The sequence below is a fragment of the Ruditapes philippinarum genome, unplaced genomic scaffold (genome assembly GCF_026571515.1).
Source record: "Ruditapes philippinarum isolate M1 unplaced genomic scaffold, ASM2657151v2 ctg16518_1_1_1_1, whole genome shotgun sequence".
NCBI classification, from domain to species: Eukaryota; Metazoa; Mollusca; class Bivalvia; order Venerida; family Veneridae; genus Ruditapes; species Ruditapes philippinarum.
Window position 1 is genome coordinate 1 of NW_026861456.1, and position 19,218 is coordinate 19,218.

The following is a 19,218-nucleotide window of genomic DNA, read 5'->3' on the forward strand; positions in this document are numbered from 1 at the left end:
TCATTTATGCTTTTTGTTAAAAAATTATTGATAAAGTTATTATGTAGAAGGGTTTTCATACCAGAACTATTTATTACAGACGTACGTATGCCTTAACCTGATTACCGCGGCAGTATGACGTCACGGAGTAGTGATTTTGAAAAAATAACAAACAAAAATCAAGAATTTTTCAGAGAATTATTATCTGATATGAAATTAAAGAATAAATATTAAATATTTTCATATTGTAAATGTCTGTGATGAGAGATGAGTCAGCTTAGAAAAAATCAAGGTACTATTTTTTTACCTGATTACCGCGGCAGTAAGATTTGACGGACGGTATCAACATTGGGTCGGCATAGCCTCCCCAATAAAACTATTGTTCCCGCCTGGATTATTCGGAAAGACCAAAAAGTTAATGTGGTTTGCATACCATCACGTGACATGTGCGAAACATTCGAGCATTAAGACGCAAGAACAATTGGAAGTGGTATCAAAATGAAATATTGAAAGAAGCTGGGACCTTGAAGTTAAAAACGGTTTATAATATATAAGTTTGTTAAGGTACTTAATTAAAGGAGCTCCACTGAGGTCCTAAAACCTAAACACATAAAAATACATTCTTACATAGATAAACTGCATGGACATTTAAAACGAATCTACATCTACATCATACTGCTTAACAATCAATTCTGATTATGACTAGCAGGTGCGTTGTCAGGGAACTGTTAATAAAAGAAATTATTAATATGCAAATTAAAAAGTTAAAAGAATAAAAGTACTACGAGACTATTAATTTAAAAGACATACTGTGCGATTTAGAATTTATAGAATGGGTCAAGCCTCTCAGTAAAGGTGTTTAAACGGGGGCTAGACTGAACAGTTATGGGAAAGCTAACCGCAGAGGCGGTGGGTCCATCGATCGAAAAGCGATGGATAAAATATGGCTGTTTGCTTTTGTCGGTAAGTTTATGACTGAATTTTGCTTTATGCTTTAATGTTTTACTGGAAACACCTGGTGAGACTGGAGCCCACATATGTACTTTTCCAACTTATTGCACGCACACGGTGCAATTCACTGCCATTTGTACAATCACTTCTGTACAGTTTGACGAGGGGACGCCACGTTTGCCTAATTTTGGTAAAAACACGTACATTGTACATAATTATGTGTGCAAAAAACGACCCCTAAATACACCATCATTACATGGAGTGTATGATAAATGTACAAAACAACCATATTTTGGAGCTGTTGAAAATTGTTACTGCCTTTTTTATAGAAGAATTGACAAAAATTGTTTATAACGCAGACGGCGCTCGATTTGATTGCAACGCAGTGCGTTTGTCCTGGTCATTATGAGGGTTTACCAATCGCAACTACTCGGCCCTTTCCGTCAGTCTTCGGATAAGGACCTCGAACACAATAGTATGAATATACAGAACGGATGCGGTATTTCGGTCTAACCTACGCTAAGAAACTAAACATGTAAACAAATAGTAATTTAAAGCTGGAAGTTGTTGACAAGTTTATTTCCAATATATGTAGTAAAAGTCTACCTAAAATAAATGAATATATGTTTAGAAAATTAATCGCACACAAATATTTTTATGATGAACAAATATTCAGCAGGATTGAATAATATTATGGTATAGAACATAGGGACACGGCACAGTGTTGGGATAGTGTAAAAAAGTAATTCTCGAAAAAAATATAGTTTATATGTAATATATAGACTATATTATATATATATTTTTTTTTTTCTAGAAATACTTTTTTTACACTGTCCAAACACTGTGCCGGGTCCCTTTGGAATAGAATATAAAATTAGGGTTATACAATATAAATATTGGATATAGAATACAAATTTAAGTTATCGAATATTGCAACATTTAACATGCCATAGTCTGCAGACAGTTTTTTTTCAATTTCCCGAAATTTGTAAAAATGCATTTGCCCTTACATCACTAGACCGTCGTTGTGTCATCACGTCGGTGATGGTCCTTATTACATACCGTATTTTATTGCAACGGGACGTACTAAATCCGTACGGTGTTGTTTTTGATAGGGTAAGCGTCATGTTTGTTTATTTGTTTATTTTGAATTTAGAATTTAGCTAGATCTACTTAATGTTTTCCTATCAAATAAAGTATTCTACAGATTGGAATAAGGTAGTAGCTTATGAATTCATTAGTCATTTCTATATAATAACGCTTGTAGATTTAGTCACATTATTAATCACTGTACGCGATTGTGTACAGTAAAAGATAATTCATCCGAGTTGTTATCAATCGCAACTTCTCGGTCCTTTCTGTTTCAGAATAATAGCCGAGATGGTTCGATTGCTGACTTAAAGTCACATCAGCGTTGTAATATGTGCCGTGTGGAGACCGTAAATAGTCGCCCCGTACATTCAATCAGGGATGTTATATTTCCGATCCTTTAATATTGTTCAGAACGACAATATTGTTGTGCTTGTGGTATTTATTGTTCTTCCTCGATCTTCGGCTTTTTTTCTAATTGGGTGGTTCCAGTATTCCACACTTGAATACGTACGATTTAATCACCCTTAGGATATGTGGCCTGCTCTTTAGATTTGTCTTTTGACGGCTTATTTGTGACATGCAGGCTTCATAACCCCTGATCCCCTTTCAAAATTCCAGCCCATTGTTTTCTCGTTTAGGGCACATCACACGTACGCATTGGCCATTCTTTTACTTGGGGACCATACGCCAATTTTTATGGAATGGCATTGACGTGTACATGTATCAAATTATAAACACACCCATAAACTGGTTGCAATTACGTAGATCAGTAGGTTGCAGGTAGAATGGCATCGTCGGATACCCACGGCCGAACCATTATCATTCATCATCATGATTGCATGTTATGTGACATGTTTATCAAGCGTGGGTATCCGACGATGGTAGAATGGTATCCTGTTCGAATCGATTGCTGCATAATATACCATAGACAATTATGTCTATAAAAAGAGACAAAAATAAGATCATAACTTGGTAATCCGCTTTAAATAGTTGCGTTTACCTGCAACAAACTGTCTAGCTTCCCTACATGTTAACGGGTGTGATAATAGGGGTGTTTATATATGTGTCAACTTATATGCATATATCATAACTGTAAACAAATATGTTGATGGTTTTCAGATAAATTTTAAGTGAGATAAATTGGTTCATGCATTTTAAAAATACCTGTACGTAATGAACAAATCTTCACTGATGGTAAATCGTAGTATTTTTTACGAATTTAAGTATAGAGCCCATGCTATCTATAGTGACCCATTAATTAAAGGCATGTGCATAATATTGTTCTTTTGGGGAAAAAAACCAACAACAAATGTTTTCTCCTGGAAACACTCTGTGGATGGGTTACTCACTCAAATGAGGGGACCTAATGCTCTTCACACCATATTCACTATTAAACGTACAAATAACCTCTCGTATTTGTATAGTAATTTCGGGAGAAAATGTAGGCTCATTCTTTTATAAAAGTGTCCTCCAAAGTAAATATAGTATAGTTGGCTTATGTTGGATCAGCCTGAATTTTAAGTTTTTCGCCATTTGCCACGATGATGATGATGATGATGATCACCACTACAACCATCATCATCATCGTCGTCGTCGTCGTCATCATCATCATCATCATCGTCATAATCATTATCATTGTTATTATTATCTAATACCCTTTCGCAAAGCGGGTATGTGATTATAGGAATGGCCTCTGTCTGCCACTGTCAGTCCGTCCGTCCGTCCGTAAAACTTTCGTGTCCGCTGCATATCATATCCAAGGTCAACGTTACCCTTTAAAGGTCAAGTGTTAAGAAGCACATTTCGTGTCCACTCAATAACTTTTAAACCGCTGAAATGTTGTTTTTTTAATAACTTAGCACAAATGATCACCATTATGAGACGATGTGCAGAGTTGGCGTCTCAAGGTCAATGTCACATTTAAAGATCAAGTGTTGAAAAGTCTACATTTCGTGTCTGCTCCATAACATTTAAACCGCTGCAATGTTTTTATGATAACTTGGCGGAAATGATCACCATTAAGACACTATGTGCAAAGTACAACAATCAAGTCACTATCCTCAAGGTCAGGGTCATACTCAAAGGTACAAAATTAAAACATCTTTTTTACTTGTCCGCTCTTAAAGTTATTAACAATTTAAAGGTTTTAAATTACTTGGCACAAATGATCCCCACGATGACACAATCTGCATAGTGCAACATCTAGTTACTAGGTTGCTATCCCCAAGATCAATGTTACATATAAAGGTCAAATGATAAAGTCCACATTTTCCTGTCCGCTTCTTGACATAGAAACAACTGAAAAGTTTTTAAAATGACTGCGCAAATGGTCACCATAATGACATGATGTGTGGAGGGCAATATTCAGGTCGCTACACCAAAGGTCTAGGTCAAACATAGAGGTCAAATCTTACAAGACAACAATTTTGTGTCCTCTTCATAACTTTTTAATTACTGAGATTTTGTAATTATATTGGCACAAATGATCACCATCATCACCTACAGAGGGCAACAACTAGATGGCTACCCCCAAGGTCAAGGTTATAACATATCCAGCAGTCTTGTAATTCTTACCTGAATGATTTGAAAATGATGAAAACTATAACAAATAATACATTAGAGTCACAATCAAAGTATTATAAGTTAGAACAAGACATACATTTATATTACTAAACCATGTACACGGAACAGCAGTTTTGACTAAAGCATGATACAACCAATGTCAATATATGAAGTCTAAAATTACCCATGGTTACCAAAACCTTGACCTAGAAAGTCAAACAAAATAAGAGGATGGACATAGTTATCATTCTGAATATGGAAGATTATTAGCCAATTAGTGAAAAAAGCCTTTGTGATGAGCAAATGTACTTGCGATATATATGTGCATGGCACAACTTTGGTTTAAGGTCAAGAAGTACACATTCTGCGGAAGGGAACTTAGCTGTCCTTCAGACTGCTGTGTAATTATTATAAATACATGTATTATTGAATTTTATTATTATCATTTACATTATCATTATAGCTTGTATATACATGTAATTTATTATTTCATAAAGAATTTTTTCTTTTATACTTTAGATTACCGACAAGATGGAAGAATCATGCAACGGAATACCAGTCTTAGATTTTGAAAGTCTTGGTCTACACAGAAAACGGGAACTTATAGACAAAAAGGAGCTGAAAATTGTCGGAGACCGTGTGAAAGATGCTTTCACTAAGGCGGGATTCTGCTATCTTAAGAATCATGGAATCGATCAGAATTTAGTGAGTCAATATATGGATATTTCACGTGGGTTTTTCGAACAACCGGTAGAGGAAAAAATGAAACACGTTCGGGGGACTGACTCAAATTTTGGCTGGGTCGCCGTAGAAAGGGAGAGCTTGAATCCGGAAAGACCTGGTGACTTGAAGGAAGCGTTTAATTACCAACCGGCGGATGATCCCGATGACTGGCCGACGGCGGAATTTCAGCAGGCAAGTCGTGATATGTATTTGCGATGCACCGAACTCTCACATCGTGTATGTGATGCACTCTCAGTTGGATTAGATCTAGGAGAAGATTTCATGAGGAATGCGCATCAATATATTGGCACAAAAGAAAATTCGACGGCTTTGCGTAGTTTGTATTATCCCCCTGTACCGCCGGAATCGAGTATCAAACCTGGCCAAATTCGTCTCGGGGAGCATTCTGACTATGGAACGATAACTCTTGTGTTTCAAGACGATATTGGCGGACTTGAAGTAAACATTCAAGATAAAGGTTTCGTACCTGCTACTCCTATCCCAGGAACTGTTGTAGTCAACATCGGGGACCTGATGCAGAGATGGACGGCTGATCAATTGATTGCAACAAAACACCGGGTGCTCATACCGGAAGTGGAGTTTAAGAAAAGGAAGCATCGGCAGTCTATTGCGTTCTTTGTTCATCCAGATAATAATTACATGATAGAATGCCTAGATGGGTCCAAGAAATACGAGCCAATTTCCGGCCTTGATTATCTTAACTACAGATTTAGTCTGACGTATTAACCATGTTATTACAAGTAAAACGGACTTGCTTTGTATTGCAACGTAATATTTAACAGCAGAAATTGGGCAAGTCGGTTGTATAAATTGTATATACACAGCACTGACTGGTTGGCTGGACTGACTTTGTACCAGTGTCAAAAGACACTTGTTGCATTGGGTGGGTTACTGACATTATCTATATTTCAGTTATCTCATTTTATTTCATTTCGAAATATTTTTGTTCAAGATATGGGCTTTAAAATTAAATTCAGAGTGAATGCCAACTGGAAGGAGTGCAATGACAAAGAATCGTTTGTAGTCATATCATAATCTCACATACATGTAGTTTGTAATTAATGCACAGAGCACATCTATAATCATTTCGACCTTCGAGTTTTCATTTACAAAAAAAAAGCCAAAAACACAAACAAAAAAACGTTTCAACATGGCTCATGCCTTGCATTTAATTTACTTGAAATAAATTAATAAGCAGATGTTAATCTAATGACTTGTGTTGTTTTTATTTTTGTTATTACTTCGTGTGACTATATTTAAAATTCATTTCTTTACCTTAAAGTAAATCATTGTAGCTTGATAATTAGGAAAGGGTAAGTGCGAAGCTTAACTGAACCACTATTATTACTCTTTCTCTCGAGTCATCCAGTATACACCAGAATTGTGTAACACCTTTGGTCAGCCGAAATGATCTTTTCTGTTTTGGCGCCATATGACCTACACTGTGTTGGTGCGCCGTAAAACCAGACTTATTTATTGGCTATGATTACAATTTTAATTTACCACTCACATGAGTCGGCTTCCTAAAAGTATCATAAGTCGAAGCATGGTCCAGGCCGTCATTAATAGGATTGAAAGCGAAGTTGCCTTGGTTGAGTCAAAACATGTTCTAATTTAAAAACTCTTAAGTCTGCTAGTGGCAACATACTCTACCCATGCAACCAGTGCAGACCAAGATCAACCGGCACATCAGTGCTATCTAATCATCATAGTCTTCAATATTCAGTGATTCGCTATTCAGTCGATCAGTACATATTTTGAAATATTGCCTTAAAATGACAGTTTTGTCTAGATTCAAAAATAAGGTATATATCGCGGTAGGGATTATTGTGCAAAAGCTATGCTTACTGATTAGCCAGCTTCGAGATTAAACAATGCATGAGCACATATACACGTGTTTATTGAAAGTTTAAGTAGTATATATGTCATATATACGCCTGTCAGTTTAAAGAGGTCCAGTTTAGGCAATACCAGCAGCAGAACATGTCTATGAATAATGAGATGGTACTCCAAGGCAAGTCAGGTATCGAATATGTTGTTTTTAAAGCAGCATATGCCTACATATTCATGCGTATTTTTATCAAAATTTCTAAAATGTATTAAAAGTAAAATTCAAGTAAGAAAAGAAGGTAAAAGAATCTGTTTTTACTTTTCTTAAAATCTTGTTACATTTTTCTCAGGTTTGATTTAAAAAAAAATATTTTGGCTTCTCAAGAGGCATGCAGCTTTAAAAGTTACTAGTCTAAACAGACACATGTACTTGCAAATATCTGGTGTACATGTAAAACGTAGTTTTATTTGCAGGTAATGTCCCAATAAATATTTGCTACAAGGACCAGAAAATATACGAGTTTATACAAAAAGCGGCCAGATAATATAACACTAACTAAATACAAAATGTATGGGCATGTCAAAAAATCTTACTATCTTTCATATACAATACATGACTTTATTTATGACCTACATTATTTATACACTTTTGGCCTATTTTTAAATAAAGATTGTAAACGGTTATGGGGTAACTTGTTGAGCATGACATTTACATAGTTAACACGATACTGCTTTGTGAAAAATCCGCAATAGCTATATAACCGAGAGGCAAAATGGCTGATTCAAATTCAACAATTCCAGTAATAGAGTTTGATAATATTGGTGTGCACAGACAGAGTAAAAGTGTTGGCAAGAATGAAATTAAACATGTAGGTAATCTTATGAAAGAAGCATTTACCGATGTTGGATTTTGCTATTTGAAAAATCATGGAATCGAACAAGATATGGTTGATAAATATATGGATATATCGAGAGAGTTCTTTGAACAGCCAGAGAAAGAAAAGACTAAACATGTTCGCAAAAAAGATCAAAACTTTGGTTGGGTTGGTGTTGAAACGGAGAAATTAAACCAAGAAAGACCAGGCGATTTGAAGGAGGCATTTAACTTCCACCCGGCGGATGACCCGAACGATTGGCCGTCGGTGACATTTCAACAAGCCAGCAGGGATATGTTTTTGAAATGTACTGAACTTTCCTATAGGGTGTTAGATGTACTGTCCGTTGGCTTAGGTCTTGGAGATGACTTTATGAGAAACGCACATAAGGATATTGGTACTAAAGACAATCCTACCACGCTTCGTAGTGCTTACTATCCACCTATACCATCTAATTTAGACATAAAGTCGGGCCAGATCCGCCTTGGAGAACATACTGACTGGGGAACAATAACGCTTTTATTTCAAGACGATATTGGCGGCCTCGAGGTAGAAATACCAGGTAAAGGGTTTGTTCCAGTAACTCCAATTCCTGGAACGATTGTGGTAAATACTGGTGATTTGATGCAGAGATGGACAGCGGATAAACTACTTGCAACGAGACATAGGGTAGTTTTTCCAAATAAAGATGAGAAGAAAAACAAGTCCAGGCAGTCTGCTGTGTTCTTTGTTGATCCACACAACGAATATATAGTTGAATGTTTAGACGGGTCCAAGAAGTATGAGCCTATTTCAATTCTGGAATATTTGGCCTACAAATTTAGTTTAACATACTGAAAAAGACCAATGAAACTGATGTTCATTGTACCATGAAGTCTTGTCCCCATTTGGTTATAATGGTTATTTTTTGTCGTCAGACGATAAAAAATGTTCCCTGTAATTTAGTTTTAAGTAGTAAACAACAGGGTCGTGATGGACTTAAATACTGTTAAAACATATGTTTAGTATAATGTTTTACATGTTCTTGTACAAATACTCAATTATTGTGACAAAATATGCATGTCTAAAAAGTACTTTTAACCTGGATGGGTTAAGAACAGTAGACAAATTGTGTGCTGATTCAATAAAATGCTGTGGTTAATGGAATATTTTAAAACGATATTGAAATAAAACATATTAAACTTCATTTCACATGACTGTAGTTTATATGTCACTTAACAAGAGGGCCATGATGGCCCTAATCAGAAGATAGGTCTACATTGACAAGAGGTTTAAAAGCTGGGTTTTTATTCTCTATTTATACCTCTGTCGCCCAATTTGTTCAACAGACTTGAACCATTTGAGCAATTTTTATAGAGGACTGTTCGAGGATCATTCTTGTAGTTTCATCATTATTGGCCAATCATGGGGTTTCTCACTTTGTGCTCTGGTGAGCTTAAACTCAGAAAAGCAGCTGATTCTATCACAATAACTAAAAATAATATAAACTACACATAAAACAAGAGGTCCAAAAAAGGCACTATACCGCTCTCCTGAGAAACGCTGTGAAAGACAAAATGCTCAATTGGGCTAAAAAGTATGTCATTAGATAAATAGTTGGTCAACTGATATCAAAGGTAAAATCCACACCTGAAACTGGGTATAGTCCAAATTTCATACCTATAGCTATAAGGTACATTGTAGCTGAGTTAGTCTAAATTTTATAACTTTATAGCTAGAAGTACAAAAATAGGTCACATGAACACAATCTAGGTCAACTGATGTCAAAGTTTCATTTTGTATCTGCAAATGTGCATCTGGTCAAAATTTCATAGCTGTAGCTTTAAATACAACTAGAACTCCGCGAGTTGGATGTGTCACCTTGTGAACAATATAGTTTAGGAGAAATGGCCAGGTCAAAAATGAAAATTAACAAAGGGCAATAACTCAAAAATAAAAAATGCAGAGCAGCAGTTTCTGTGGACTGCACTTCTTATTAATAAGATCTATCATCCTATGAAGTTTCAAGTCTATAGCTTTTATAATTTATGAGAAATAGCCTGGACACTTCGGGTCATTATAAGAAGCATGCATATCAAGTTTGAAGTCAATCCGACTATAATGACTGACTTATGCTCCGGACAAGCTTAAGGGGACGCCGACACTGACAAAATTAACCACTATATGTCACCTTTTTCAAGGCGACACAAAAAAGGTAGGTCCTTTGGTTATGAACCCAGTCATAGGGGGACTAATTTTGATCCTAGGGCTATAATTTGAAGGAATGGCCAACAAGACAATGTTTCTTCCCAACGTTTGAACATAGTTTGATACATAGAAAGAACATAGTTTGATACATAGAAAGAACATAGTTTGATACATAGAAGGAACATAGTTTGATACATAGAAGGAACATAGTTTGATACATAGAAAGAACATAGTTTGATACATAGAAGGAACATAGTTTGATACATAGAAAGAACATAGTTTGATACATAGAAGGAACATAGTTTGATACATAGAAAGAACATAGTTTGATACATAGAAGGAACATAGTTTGATACAGTACAGATATCGAGGAATATGCAAAATCCTCCGAGGATCGAGGAAAACACTCGCAACTCCGCGAGAGTATTTGTCCATAAAAACGAGTGACTCCGCGTGAGAAACGTGTGATAAGAGTGACTCCGAGACGAAAATAAAAGCGCGCGACTCCATGTCGGTGTCTAGCTGGTGTAAATAAATGCAAGTGCAATCTCATTTTATATTTAATTTAATTCTTTAGTTTACCATTCGAAAATAAAGATGATTTTTACGGTTGTTGTTTTCAATTTACCCTGAAACAGTTGAAAGGTACATTTGATTAGAAAAAATCACTACCGTAATCTCAAGTTTATTTTTATCCCGATTAATTAGGTCAGTAGCAATAACCACAGGAACCCGAAATTCTATCAAAAACAAAAAGCGATTTAAAAAATCCATATAATAACGGCCCAACATTTTTTATACCTCTTTAAGAAATGAATTAATTATATAAACTTCTTAATCTTAAATGTTTCTAAATGCATCAAATACCGATAATGTGCCGTTCTAATTTATTTCAGGTGCCAAATATTGTGTTGTGTTGTTTTTTTTCAATGTGGAAAATGAGTTTCGATCTTCATAATATTTTAATCATTGATAACATGTGCACATCAAAAAAATTGACTTTCCCAACTTTTATATTGGTTTGTATAGTTTTAAAAATTGTCATGATGTGCATGTACGTTTCTTCATAATCCATTGTTTACATGTATTTTAGTTACGTGTCAACCTGTCACATCCGCCGTTTTAATTAGAAGACACTTGATTTATATATAATTTTTGAGAATTAACATTAACTTAATCGTTTCTAAATAAAGCTGCATAAAAATTAGTAATATATTGTTGTAATTTTATTCCAAGAATATCTCCGAAAATCTGTCGGTCTCATTCTGTTATCAAAGTCATATGTAGATGTATGTTGATATTGATATCAAAAGTCAATTGTCTTGTGATGATCATTAATAAATTAAGATTTTTGTTTTTTATTTCAGGCATTATGGAGGAATTCAAGAGTTATAGAGGTGTTAACAAGTTGACAGAGGCCGTTCAACTTACCTAGCGCACTGCTCCCGTAATTCATTCACCTGTAATCAGCATTACAAAGATTGACAAAAAATAAAAACAGCAAAGAATAAAATGATCATTTTATTTGTCTTTTTGTTTTATTTGTTTATGGTTTGTACATCATCTATATCATGTCATTTTATAAAATAAAAAACAGTTTTGAAGAAGATTAAACTACTTCTGATTTCACGTACATGTACTGTTCATAGACGATAAAACAATATTTTTATAATAGCATATGAACATATTTGATCGTCACAGCAAGCGGGCATGCATTGTACATGTACGTATGTGGATTGAAAAAGACCGCCATGCCTTTAAAAAATCACTGCCAATCTCAATGTTCTTGTTTTATAATTCATGGTTTTATTTTTGAGACGACGCAGCGCCTGTTGTTTTCACCCTGCAAACATCGGTAGAATTTCATAAATGAATTCCTTAATGTTGTCCTTTCTTGTGCTGCCAACATCGGTAGAATTGCCGCAAACAGGACGTTTCGGCCCCAAACCAAATCGGCCCCAGTCGAAAAATCGGCCCCTGGACGTTTCGGCCCTTTTCCGCGAGACGTTTCGGCCCCACTATAGTGTATTGCTTGATTGATTAACAACAATTAATTTAATAACAATTAAACAATTATGACACTTTAATTCTTTGAATAATTATTTATTATCTTTTGATCTCTTGAACCATTTAGATATACGTTAATGTTTTTAAAGATGTTACAAACAATAAAGGCTGGCACATAGAAAGAACATACCGTTTAAGTGGTTTTTTCTGCGGTGACTTTATTTCTGCGGTCAGGTTCGGCACCGCAGAAATAAAAACCGCAGAATATTTCACTTACCTTCTACGATATGTATCCTACATTATGACCTGTTTCGTCTAAATTAATAACGACTAACAGATTATACCGGTTAGCGGGTTTTCAAGTTGTATAAAATTGCTTTCGGCTAAGTATGTAATCTGTGTTTGTAAGAATGCACTTATTGTTAATGATGCTAATTTAAGAATAAAGATATTTAAAAACAACCCTTATACTGCTAAATAATCGTTATATACTTTAATTGTCATCTGATTTGCGGCAAACTTCTATCAATTTTATTAAATTAAAGATACTAACAGGGTATATTTTTCACTGATCAAAGATGTATACCTTTCTATTGTTGTGCATTATATTTGCTTGCAAGCAAACAATATAATTGCTTGTAATTACTAAACAGTTTTGCGGTGACGACTATAAACAAATGTGAACATGTACATGCAAATATAATAGATAGGGTAATGTGACTTAGACTTTGATAAGACAAGTCGCAGAATTTAAATCACGTTATGTCCAAAGAATGTGCCGCAGAAATAAAGTCCGCAGAAATAACAAGAGCTGTCGGTAGGACAGCACGCTGGACTATTCTAAGTGCTTGATAGTAAAAGAGCCTTGATAATGTTAAATTTTCTAAGGTCACAAAAGGGCTAATTTTTTTTTATAAATTCATGTTATAGGCCTTAGAGAGAGTCTAATTATACAGTATTGGCTTGACTATTTGGAAGGTAATGTCACAAGGGTGTTTTATTGAGTATAATAATACTAATTACCTATGAATACATAAAATTGACAGAAAAGGTACAAAGCAGTGAAGTTGTTATTAAGATGTTTTATCAAGTAAATCATTGCTTTATTATTATGAATGCATAAAATTGTCCCAAAAAAGGCACAAACCCTTCAGTAGTTATGGAGATAACAGCTTACAAGCAAAACTTTACCATGAATTTTTTAAGTTGAAAAAGGGAAGAAAAATCAGCCTAAATGCAAGATAGAATTATGGATCTTTGTCAGTGACCTACAATTCTGACCCTAAATGCATATGTGAAGTTTTAAATAAATATCTTTAATAGTTATTGAGATATGTAAAACTTGCAATAACCAAGAGACTAAGTAGAAAAGGGGATATGAATCAGCCTTAATGCAAGAGTTATGGAACTTGGTCAGTGACATACAATTATGACCCTCAAATTATGACCCTAAGTACATGTGTAAAGTTTCAAGTAAATATCTTTGAAGACCTTTAACCAAAATCTCTAAGTTTCAAAGGGGCAAATAATTCTGCAAATATTGCAGACAGAGTTATGCAATTTTGCAAAATGATGTACATTGTTACTATAAAAAAGTATTGTAAATTTCAATTGAATATCTCAAGCAATAATTGAGATATTTGACTTTACAAAAAAACTTTAACCAAAATTTCTAAGTTTCAAAGGGGCATAATTCTGTCAATATTGTAGGCAGAGTTATCCAACTTGTCAATCTGATGTACCTTGTCACTATAAATAAGTATTGTAAGTTTCAATTGAATATCTCAAGCAATAATTGAGATATTTGACTTTACAAAAACTTTAACCAAAATTTCTAAGTTAAAAAGGGGCATAATTCTGTCAATATTGTAGGCAGAGTTATCCAACTTGTCAATCTGATGTACCTTATTACTATAAATAAGTATTGTAAGTTTCAATTGAATATCTCAAACAATAATTGAGATATTTGTCTTTACAAAAACTTTAACCAAAATTTCTAAGTTAAAAAGGGGCATAATTCTGTCAATATTGTAGGTAGAGTTATCCAACTTGTCAATCTGATGTACATTGTTACTATAAATAAGTATTGTAAGTTTCAATTGAATATCTCAAGCAATAATTGAGATATTTGACTTTACAAAAAACTTTAACCAACGCAGACGCCGACGCAGACGACGGGGCGACTACAATAGCTCTCATATTCTTCGAATAGTCGAGCTAAAAACATGCCAAAATTTAGAAAAACCGCAGAATTTGGAGCCCGCAAAAAAAAACACTTATATGGTAGTTTGATACATAGAAAGAACATAGTTTGATACATAGAAAGAACATAGTTTGATACATAGAAAGAACATAAGTTTGATACATAGAAAGAACATAGTTTGATACATAGAAAGAACATAGTTTGATACACAGAAAGAAAACTTGTGATCCCAAGATTAGGCCAATTTTGATCCTAGTGCTGTAATTTGAACAAACTAGGTAGAGCACACAGCCCTTGCAGTTTTGGAGAAGATTTTTATAGCCATGGCAAACAGAGTTCTTCATGGAATGGAATTCTTGTAACATTTGTGAAAAAAGCTTAATGGCAAGAATTATCCTGCATAGTTTAAACAACATTGGCTAAATGGTTTTGGAGATGTTTTTAAAGTTTTTTTCTATTACATAGTAGGAAAACCAATGATCCCCTGGGGCAGGGGAAAGTGTAACCCTAGGGTCTATAATTTGAACAGATTCGATACAGACCACTTGACAATGTTACAAAGTACGAGTACATACCGAATATATAAGCTCTATCCCTTGTAGTTTAGTAGAAAATTTGTGTAGACCTTTTTTTGGTTATCATGACAACCAGAGTTCTGCATGGAATGGAATTCTTTGAACAATTTTGAAATAACTTTATGCCAAGTGCAATCCTGCATAGTTTTCACAACATTTGTTTAAGATGTTATTTGAAACAAAAGATGATGACACATGACTAGCACAGCCTGTCAAAATGCCTTACCATGAGCTGTTCAATTTCAGTTCTTAAATAGCTGGGAAATTGACTGAAATAAAAAACCAGCAATACAAAATTTTAACTTCTTTTATTTAAGATTTGCATGTAACAAAGGAAAGGTTTGAATTAATATCACAATCTGTAACAATATAAAATGTATTTACATATAAAATAAGGCAAACAAAAATATAAATCACTTGAATGTTGTATGGCAAAAACAATTCTCTACAATTTAAGCCAACAAGGCACTTTATTAAACGTATGGCAAGCAACACAAAAAGAAGCTATATTGGAATTTGATGGCACTTTCTACCTAATATGATAGTAGAATAAAATGAAACCTTTCAAATTAAGAAAAACTAGAACTATCACTAAATGTGATAAATACCCCCACAAGACTGCTTCAGAAATGAGGATGTTACTAGTAACAGAATACCTTGTAAAACAATTGAAATATAGAGTTATGGTTGTGGGCAATTTAAGATAGTTGTGGTTCTTGTATGTTGCATTTCCTTTCAATGTGGTTGACCATTGATGAAGTTTTATTGAATAACTCTGTAATAAGTCCAGAAAGACAAGGAAAAGAAACAAAGGGCAATAACTCTATAAATACTGAAGATGGAGTTATAGTTCTTGTGCACTGCACTTCCTCTTATTAGGCTTGACCATTGTATGAAGTTGTTTTGAATTCCAACCAGTACGTTTTAAGTTATGCTCCGAACAAGGAAAAGTATCAAAGGGCAGTTACTCTGTATTTTGTCAAAATAGAGTTATGGCTCTTGTGCACTGCACTTCCTTTTGATGTCCTTGACAGCTGTATGAAGTTGTATTAAATTTCAAACAGAAGTTTTCAAATTATGCTCCGGACAAGGAAAAGTAACAAAGGGCAATATATCTGTAATTAGTCAAGATGGAGTTATGGTTCTTGTGCAGTACTTTCTTGTGCACTGCACTTACTCTCAATGTGCTTGACCATTGTATGAAGTTATATTGAATTCCAACAATTAACCTTCAAGTTATGCTCCGAACAAAAAAAGCAATGGAAAAGTAACAAAGGGCAATAACTCTGTAATTAGTCAAGATGGAGTTATAGTTCTTGTGCACTGCACTTCCCCTTATTGTGCTTGACCATTGTATGAAGTTGTTTTGAATTCCAACCAGTAGTTTTCAAGTTATGCTCTGGACAAGGAAAAGTAACAAAGGGCAGTAACTCCATAATAAGTCAAGATGGAGTTATGGTTCTTGTGCACTGCACTTCCTCTCAATGTGCTTGACCATTGTATTAAGTTATAATGAATTCCAACAATTAGTCTTCAAGTTATGGTCCGGACAAAAGAAAAGCAATGGAAAAGTAACAAAGGGCAATAACTCTGTAATCACTTTAGATAGTTATGGTTCTTGTGCACTGCACATCCCCTTATTGTGTTTGACAATTGTATGAAGTTGTTTTGAATTCAATCCAGTAGTTTTCAAGTTATGGCCCAGACAAGGAAAAGAAACAAAGGGCAATAACTCTGTAATTAGTCAAGATAGAGTTATGTTTCTTGTGCACTGCACTTCCTCTCATTGTGCTTGACCATTGTATGTAGTTATATTGAATTCCAACAATTAGTCTTCAAGTTATGGTCAGGACAAAAGAAAGGAATGGAAAAGTAACAAAGGGCAATAACTCTGTAATTACTTTAGATAGAGTTATGGTTCTTGTGCACTGCACTTCCCCTTATTGTGTTTGACAATTGTATGAAGTTGTTTTGAATTCCAACCAGTAGTTTTTAAGTTATGCCCCGGACAAGGAAAAATAACAAAGGGCAATAACTCTGTAATTAGTCAAGATAGAGTTATGTTTCTTGTGCACTGCACTTCCTCTCAATGTGCTTGACCATTGTGTGTAGTTATATTGAATTCCAATCATTAGTCTTTAAGTTATGCTCCTGACAAGGAAAATGCAACGGACGTCTGGACCGACCGACCAACCGACCAGCGGGTGACTCCTATATACCCCCCAAAACTTCGTTTTTGGGGGTATAAAAAGAAGAAATAAACAACCTGAAACAATATAACCAAGTTGAGCAGTTCAAATACATGTAAGGCAGCACCACAAATACATTTTATTTATGGAAGTACCACAAATATACATATGGCAGTTCCACATATAACATGTAAGGCAGCATACCTAAAATACCAACAAAATGGCATATCTTGTCATATAGAAACAAAGATAATGTTGAAAATTTAAGGATTTTATTAGTACGGTTGGTTAAACCTTTCACATGGTTATTACGATGCCAATTAAACGGTTAGCATTTTTTCTAATCATGACACCCCTAGTATTGATGGTAGCACCACAAAGGAACTATTTTACAATCTGGATATCATTATTCTAAAGACATCTATCATTTCCATGAAAATAAAACTTGCCGACTTTTACATATGGCTAAAAAAACATTGACAAGAGCACAGCATGTGTTGTTAATGCTCGTCTATTAAATATTCAAAGTTAAAAAGGGCCATAACTAAAAAACAACAGTTTCAGAACTATGCCACTTGTATTGAAACTGTCCCTTGTCATGATAAGCAAGGGTTCAAAGTTTTGTGTCGATACCTTTTAAAATGTTTGAATAATGGCTATATCACAATAGTGTCACAGCGATTCATAATAGCTTGACTTTTTCATCTTAAAAAAGCCTGCTAAAAATGAACAATAAAATGATATAGAATGTATAATTTTATGAACACAGAACAGTTTGAACACAAATATTGGTGGAAATTGATCACTAAATGTCTTAAGACATTTTAACATAATCATATATAAACAATATAACATACTTATAAACAAACAAAAAGATGTAATATCGTCCTTTCCTAAGAACCACAACAACAAAATCATAATAACAATCTCATCAATTACTTCTCTAATAATTTTACTATAGGTGGGAACCAGCTGCTCTGTCATTTAGTGCTTGAGCCCAAAATAACTGCGTCCACTTCTATTATTTCAAAATACATTTGAGCCGCGTCACAACAAAACCAACATAGTGCGTTTGCAACCAGCATAAATCAAGACCAGCCTGCGCATCCTTGCAGTCTGATCAGGATCCATGCTGTTGGCTATCAGTTTCTCTACTTGTAATAGAGTTGGTAAGCGAACAGCATGGATTCTGATCAGACTGCTCAAAGCAGGGCAAATACATTTTATATTAAGTCAGCAGGTAAAGGACTTTACTGAACTGGCTTTAGACAGCTGGTACTACAATGTATACTACAATGTATATATATGCTTAACATTTTTTGCTGATAGCCCTACAAACATTAAACTTTTGGTCAATCCAAGATGGTAGATTAAAAGTTTCACTTTTAAAGAACTTTGAAATGTTTTCCAAAATATTTAACAATTTCCAGCTACATTATGTACTGAAGACACCAATGGTCTCAAAGAAATTAAGTTTTTTGTGACAAAAAATAAATACACTTTCATATAAACACTGTTACTAGTTTTCTTTATCACAAAAAAAGAACCTACTAGTAGGCTAATCCGATGTACAGGTGTAATAAATTTGAAAACTTTTGTCTAGTAAGTTTTCTCCCTTTTTCTTCTTCATTAATCAATCAAGTACCATAGTAAAATGAGATTCAAATATATAAATCAAAATCAAAAGAACAGGATAAACGTTTTTTTTTGTGTGTGTAAAATAACTGTTGTACTAACATTATCACAGAACTAGAACTAATCAGGTTCGACTCCTACTCCTGAAAAGCACTGGCGCAAATGATTAAAGTTAAACGTTTCATGTCAGCGAATAACTTTAACATATGTTTGTCATAGTTAATCCAGGCTATCCAGTAAAACCTGCTCCAGAGCGGATTCATAATGCTTGAACTTTTTCATCTTAAAAAAGCCTGCTAAAAATGAACAATAAAATGATATAGAATGTATAATTTTATGAACACAGAACAGTTTGAACACAAATATTGGTGGAAATTGATCACTAAATG

At 34.3% G+C, this 19,218-nt stretch overlaps 2 protein-coding genes across 4 annotated transcripts; both read left to right on the top strand.

The window, feature by feature from the left end:
• The first annotated feature begins 1,951 nt into the window (after positions 1–1,951).
• Positions 1,952–6,539, top strand: LOC132715659 (uncharacterized). Of its 3 annotated transcripts, XM_060698697.1 has the most exons (3): positions 2,005–2,046; positions 2,298–2,457; positions 5,104–6,539. In XM_060698697.1, exons 2-3 carry the CDS (start codon positions 2,401–2,403, stop codon positions 6,052–6,054), a joined length of 1,008 nt encoding a protein of 335 aa, XP_060554680.1. In that variant the 5' UTR covers positions 2,005–2,046; positions 2,298–2,400; the 3' UTR covers positions 6,055–6,539. The 3 variants fall into 3 exon arrangements, with proteins under 3 accessions (XP_060554679.1, XP_060554680.1, XP_060554681.1); XM_060698696.1 differs by lacking the exon at positions 2,298–2,457 and having other exon boundaries at positions 1,952–2,046; XM_060698698.1 differs by lacking the exon at positions 2,298–2,457 and having other exon boundaries at positions 2,032–2,148.
• A 1,392-nt stretch (positions 6,540–7,931) lies between these two features.
• Positions 7,932–8,870, top strand: LOC132715660 (uncharacterized). Its single transcript, XM_060698699.1, has one exon. It carries the CDS (start codon positions 7,932–7,934, stop codon positions 8,868–8,870), a length of 939 nt encoding a protein of 312 aa, XP_060554682.1.
• Positions 8,871–19,218: the final 10,348 nt, after the last annotated feature.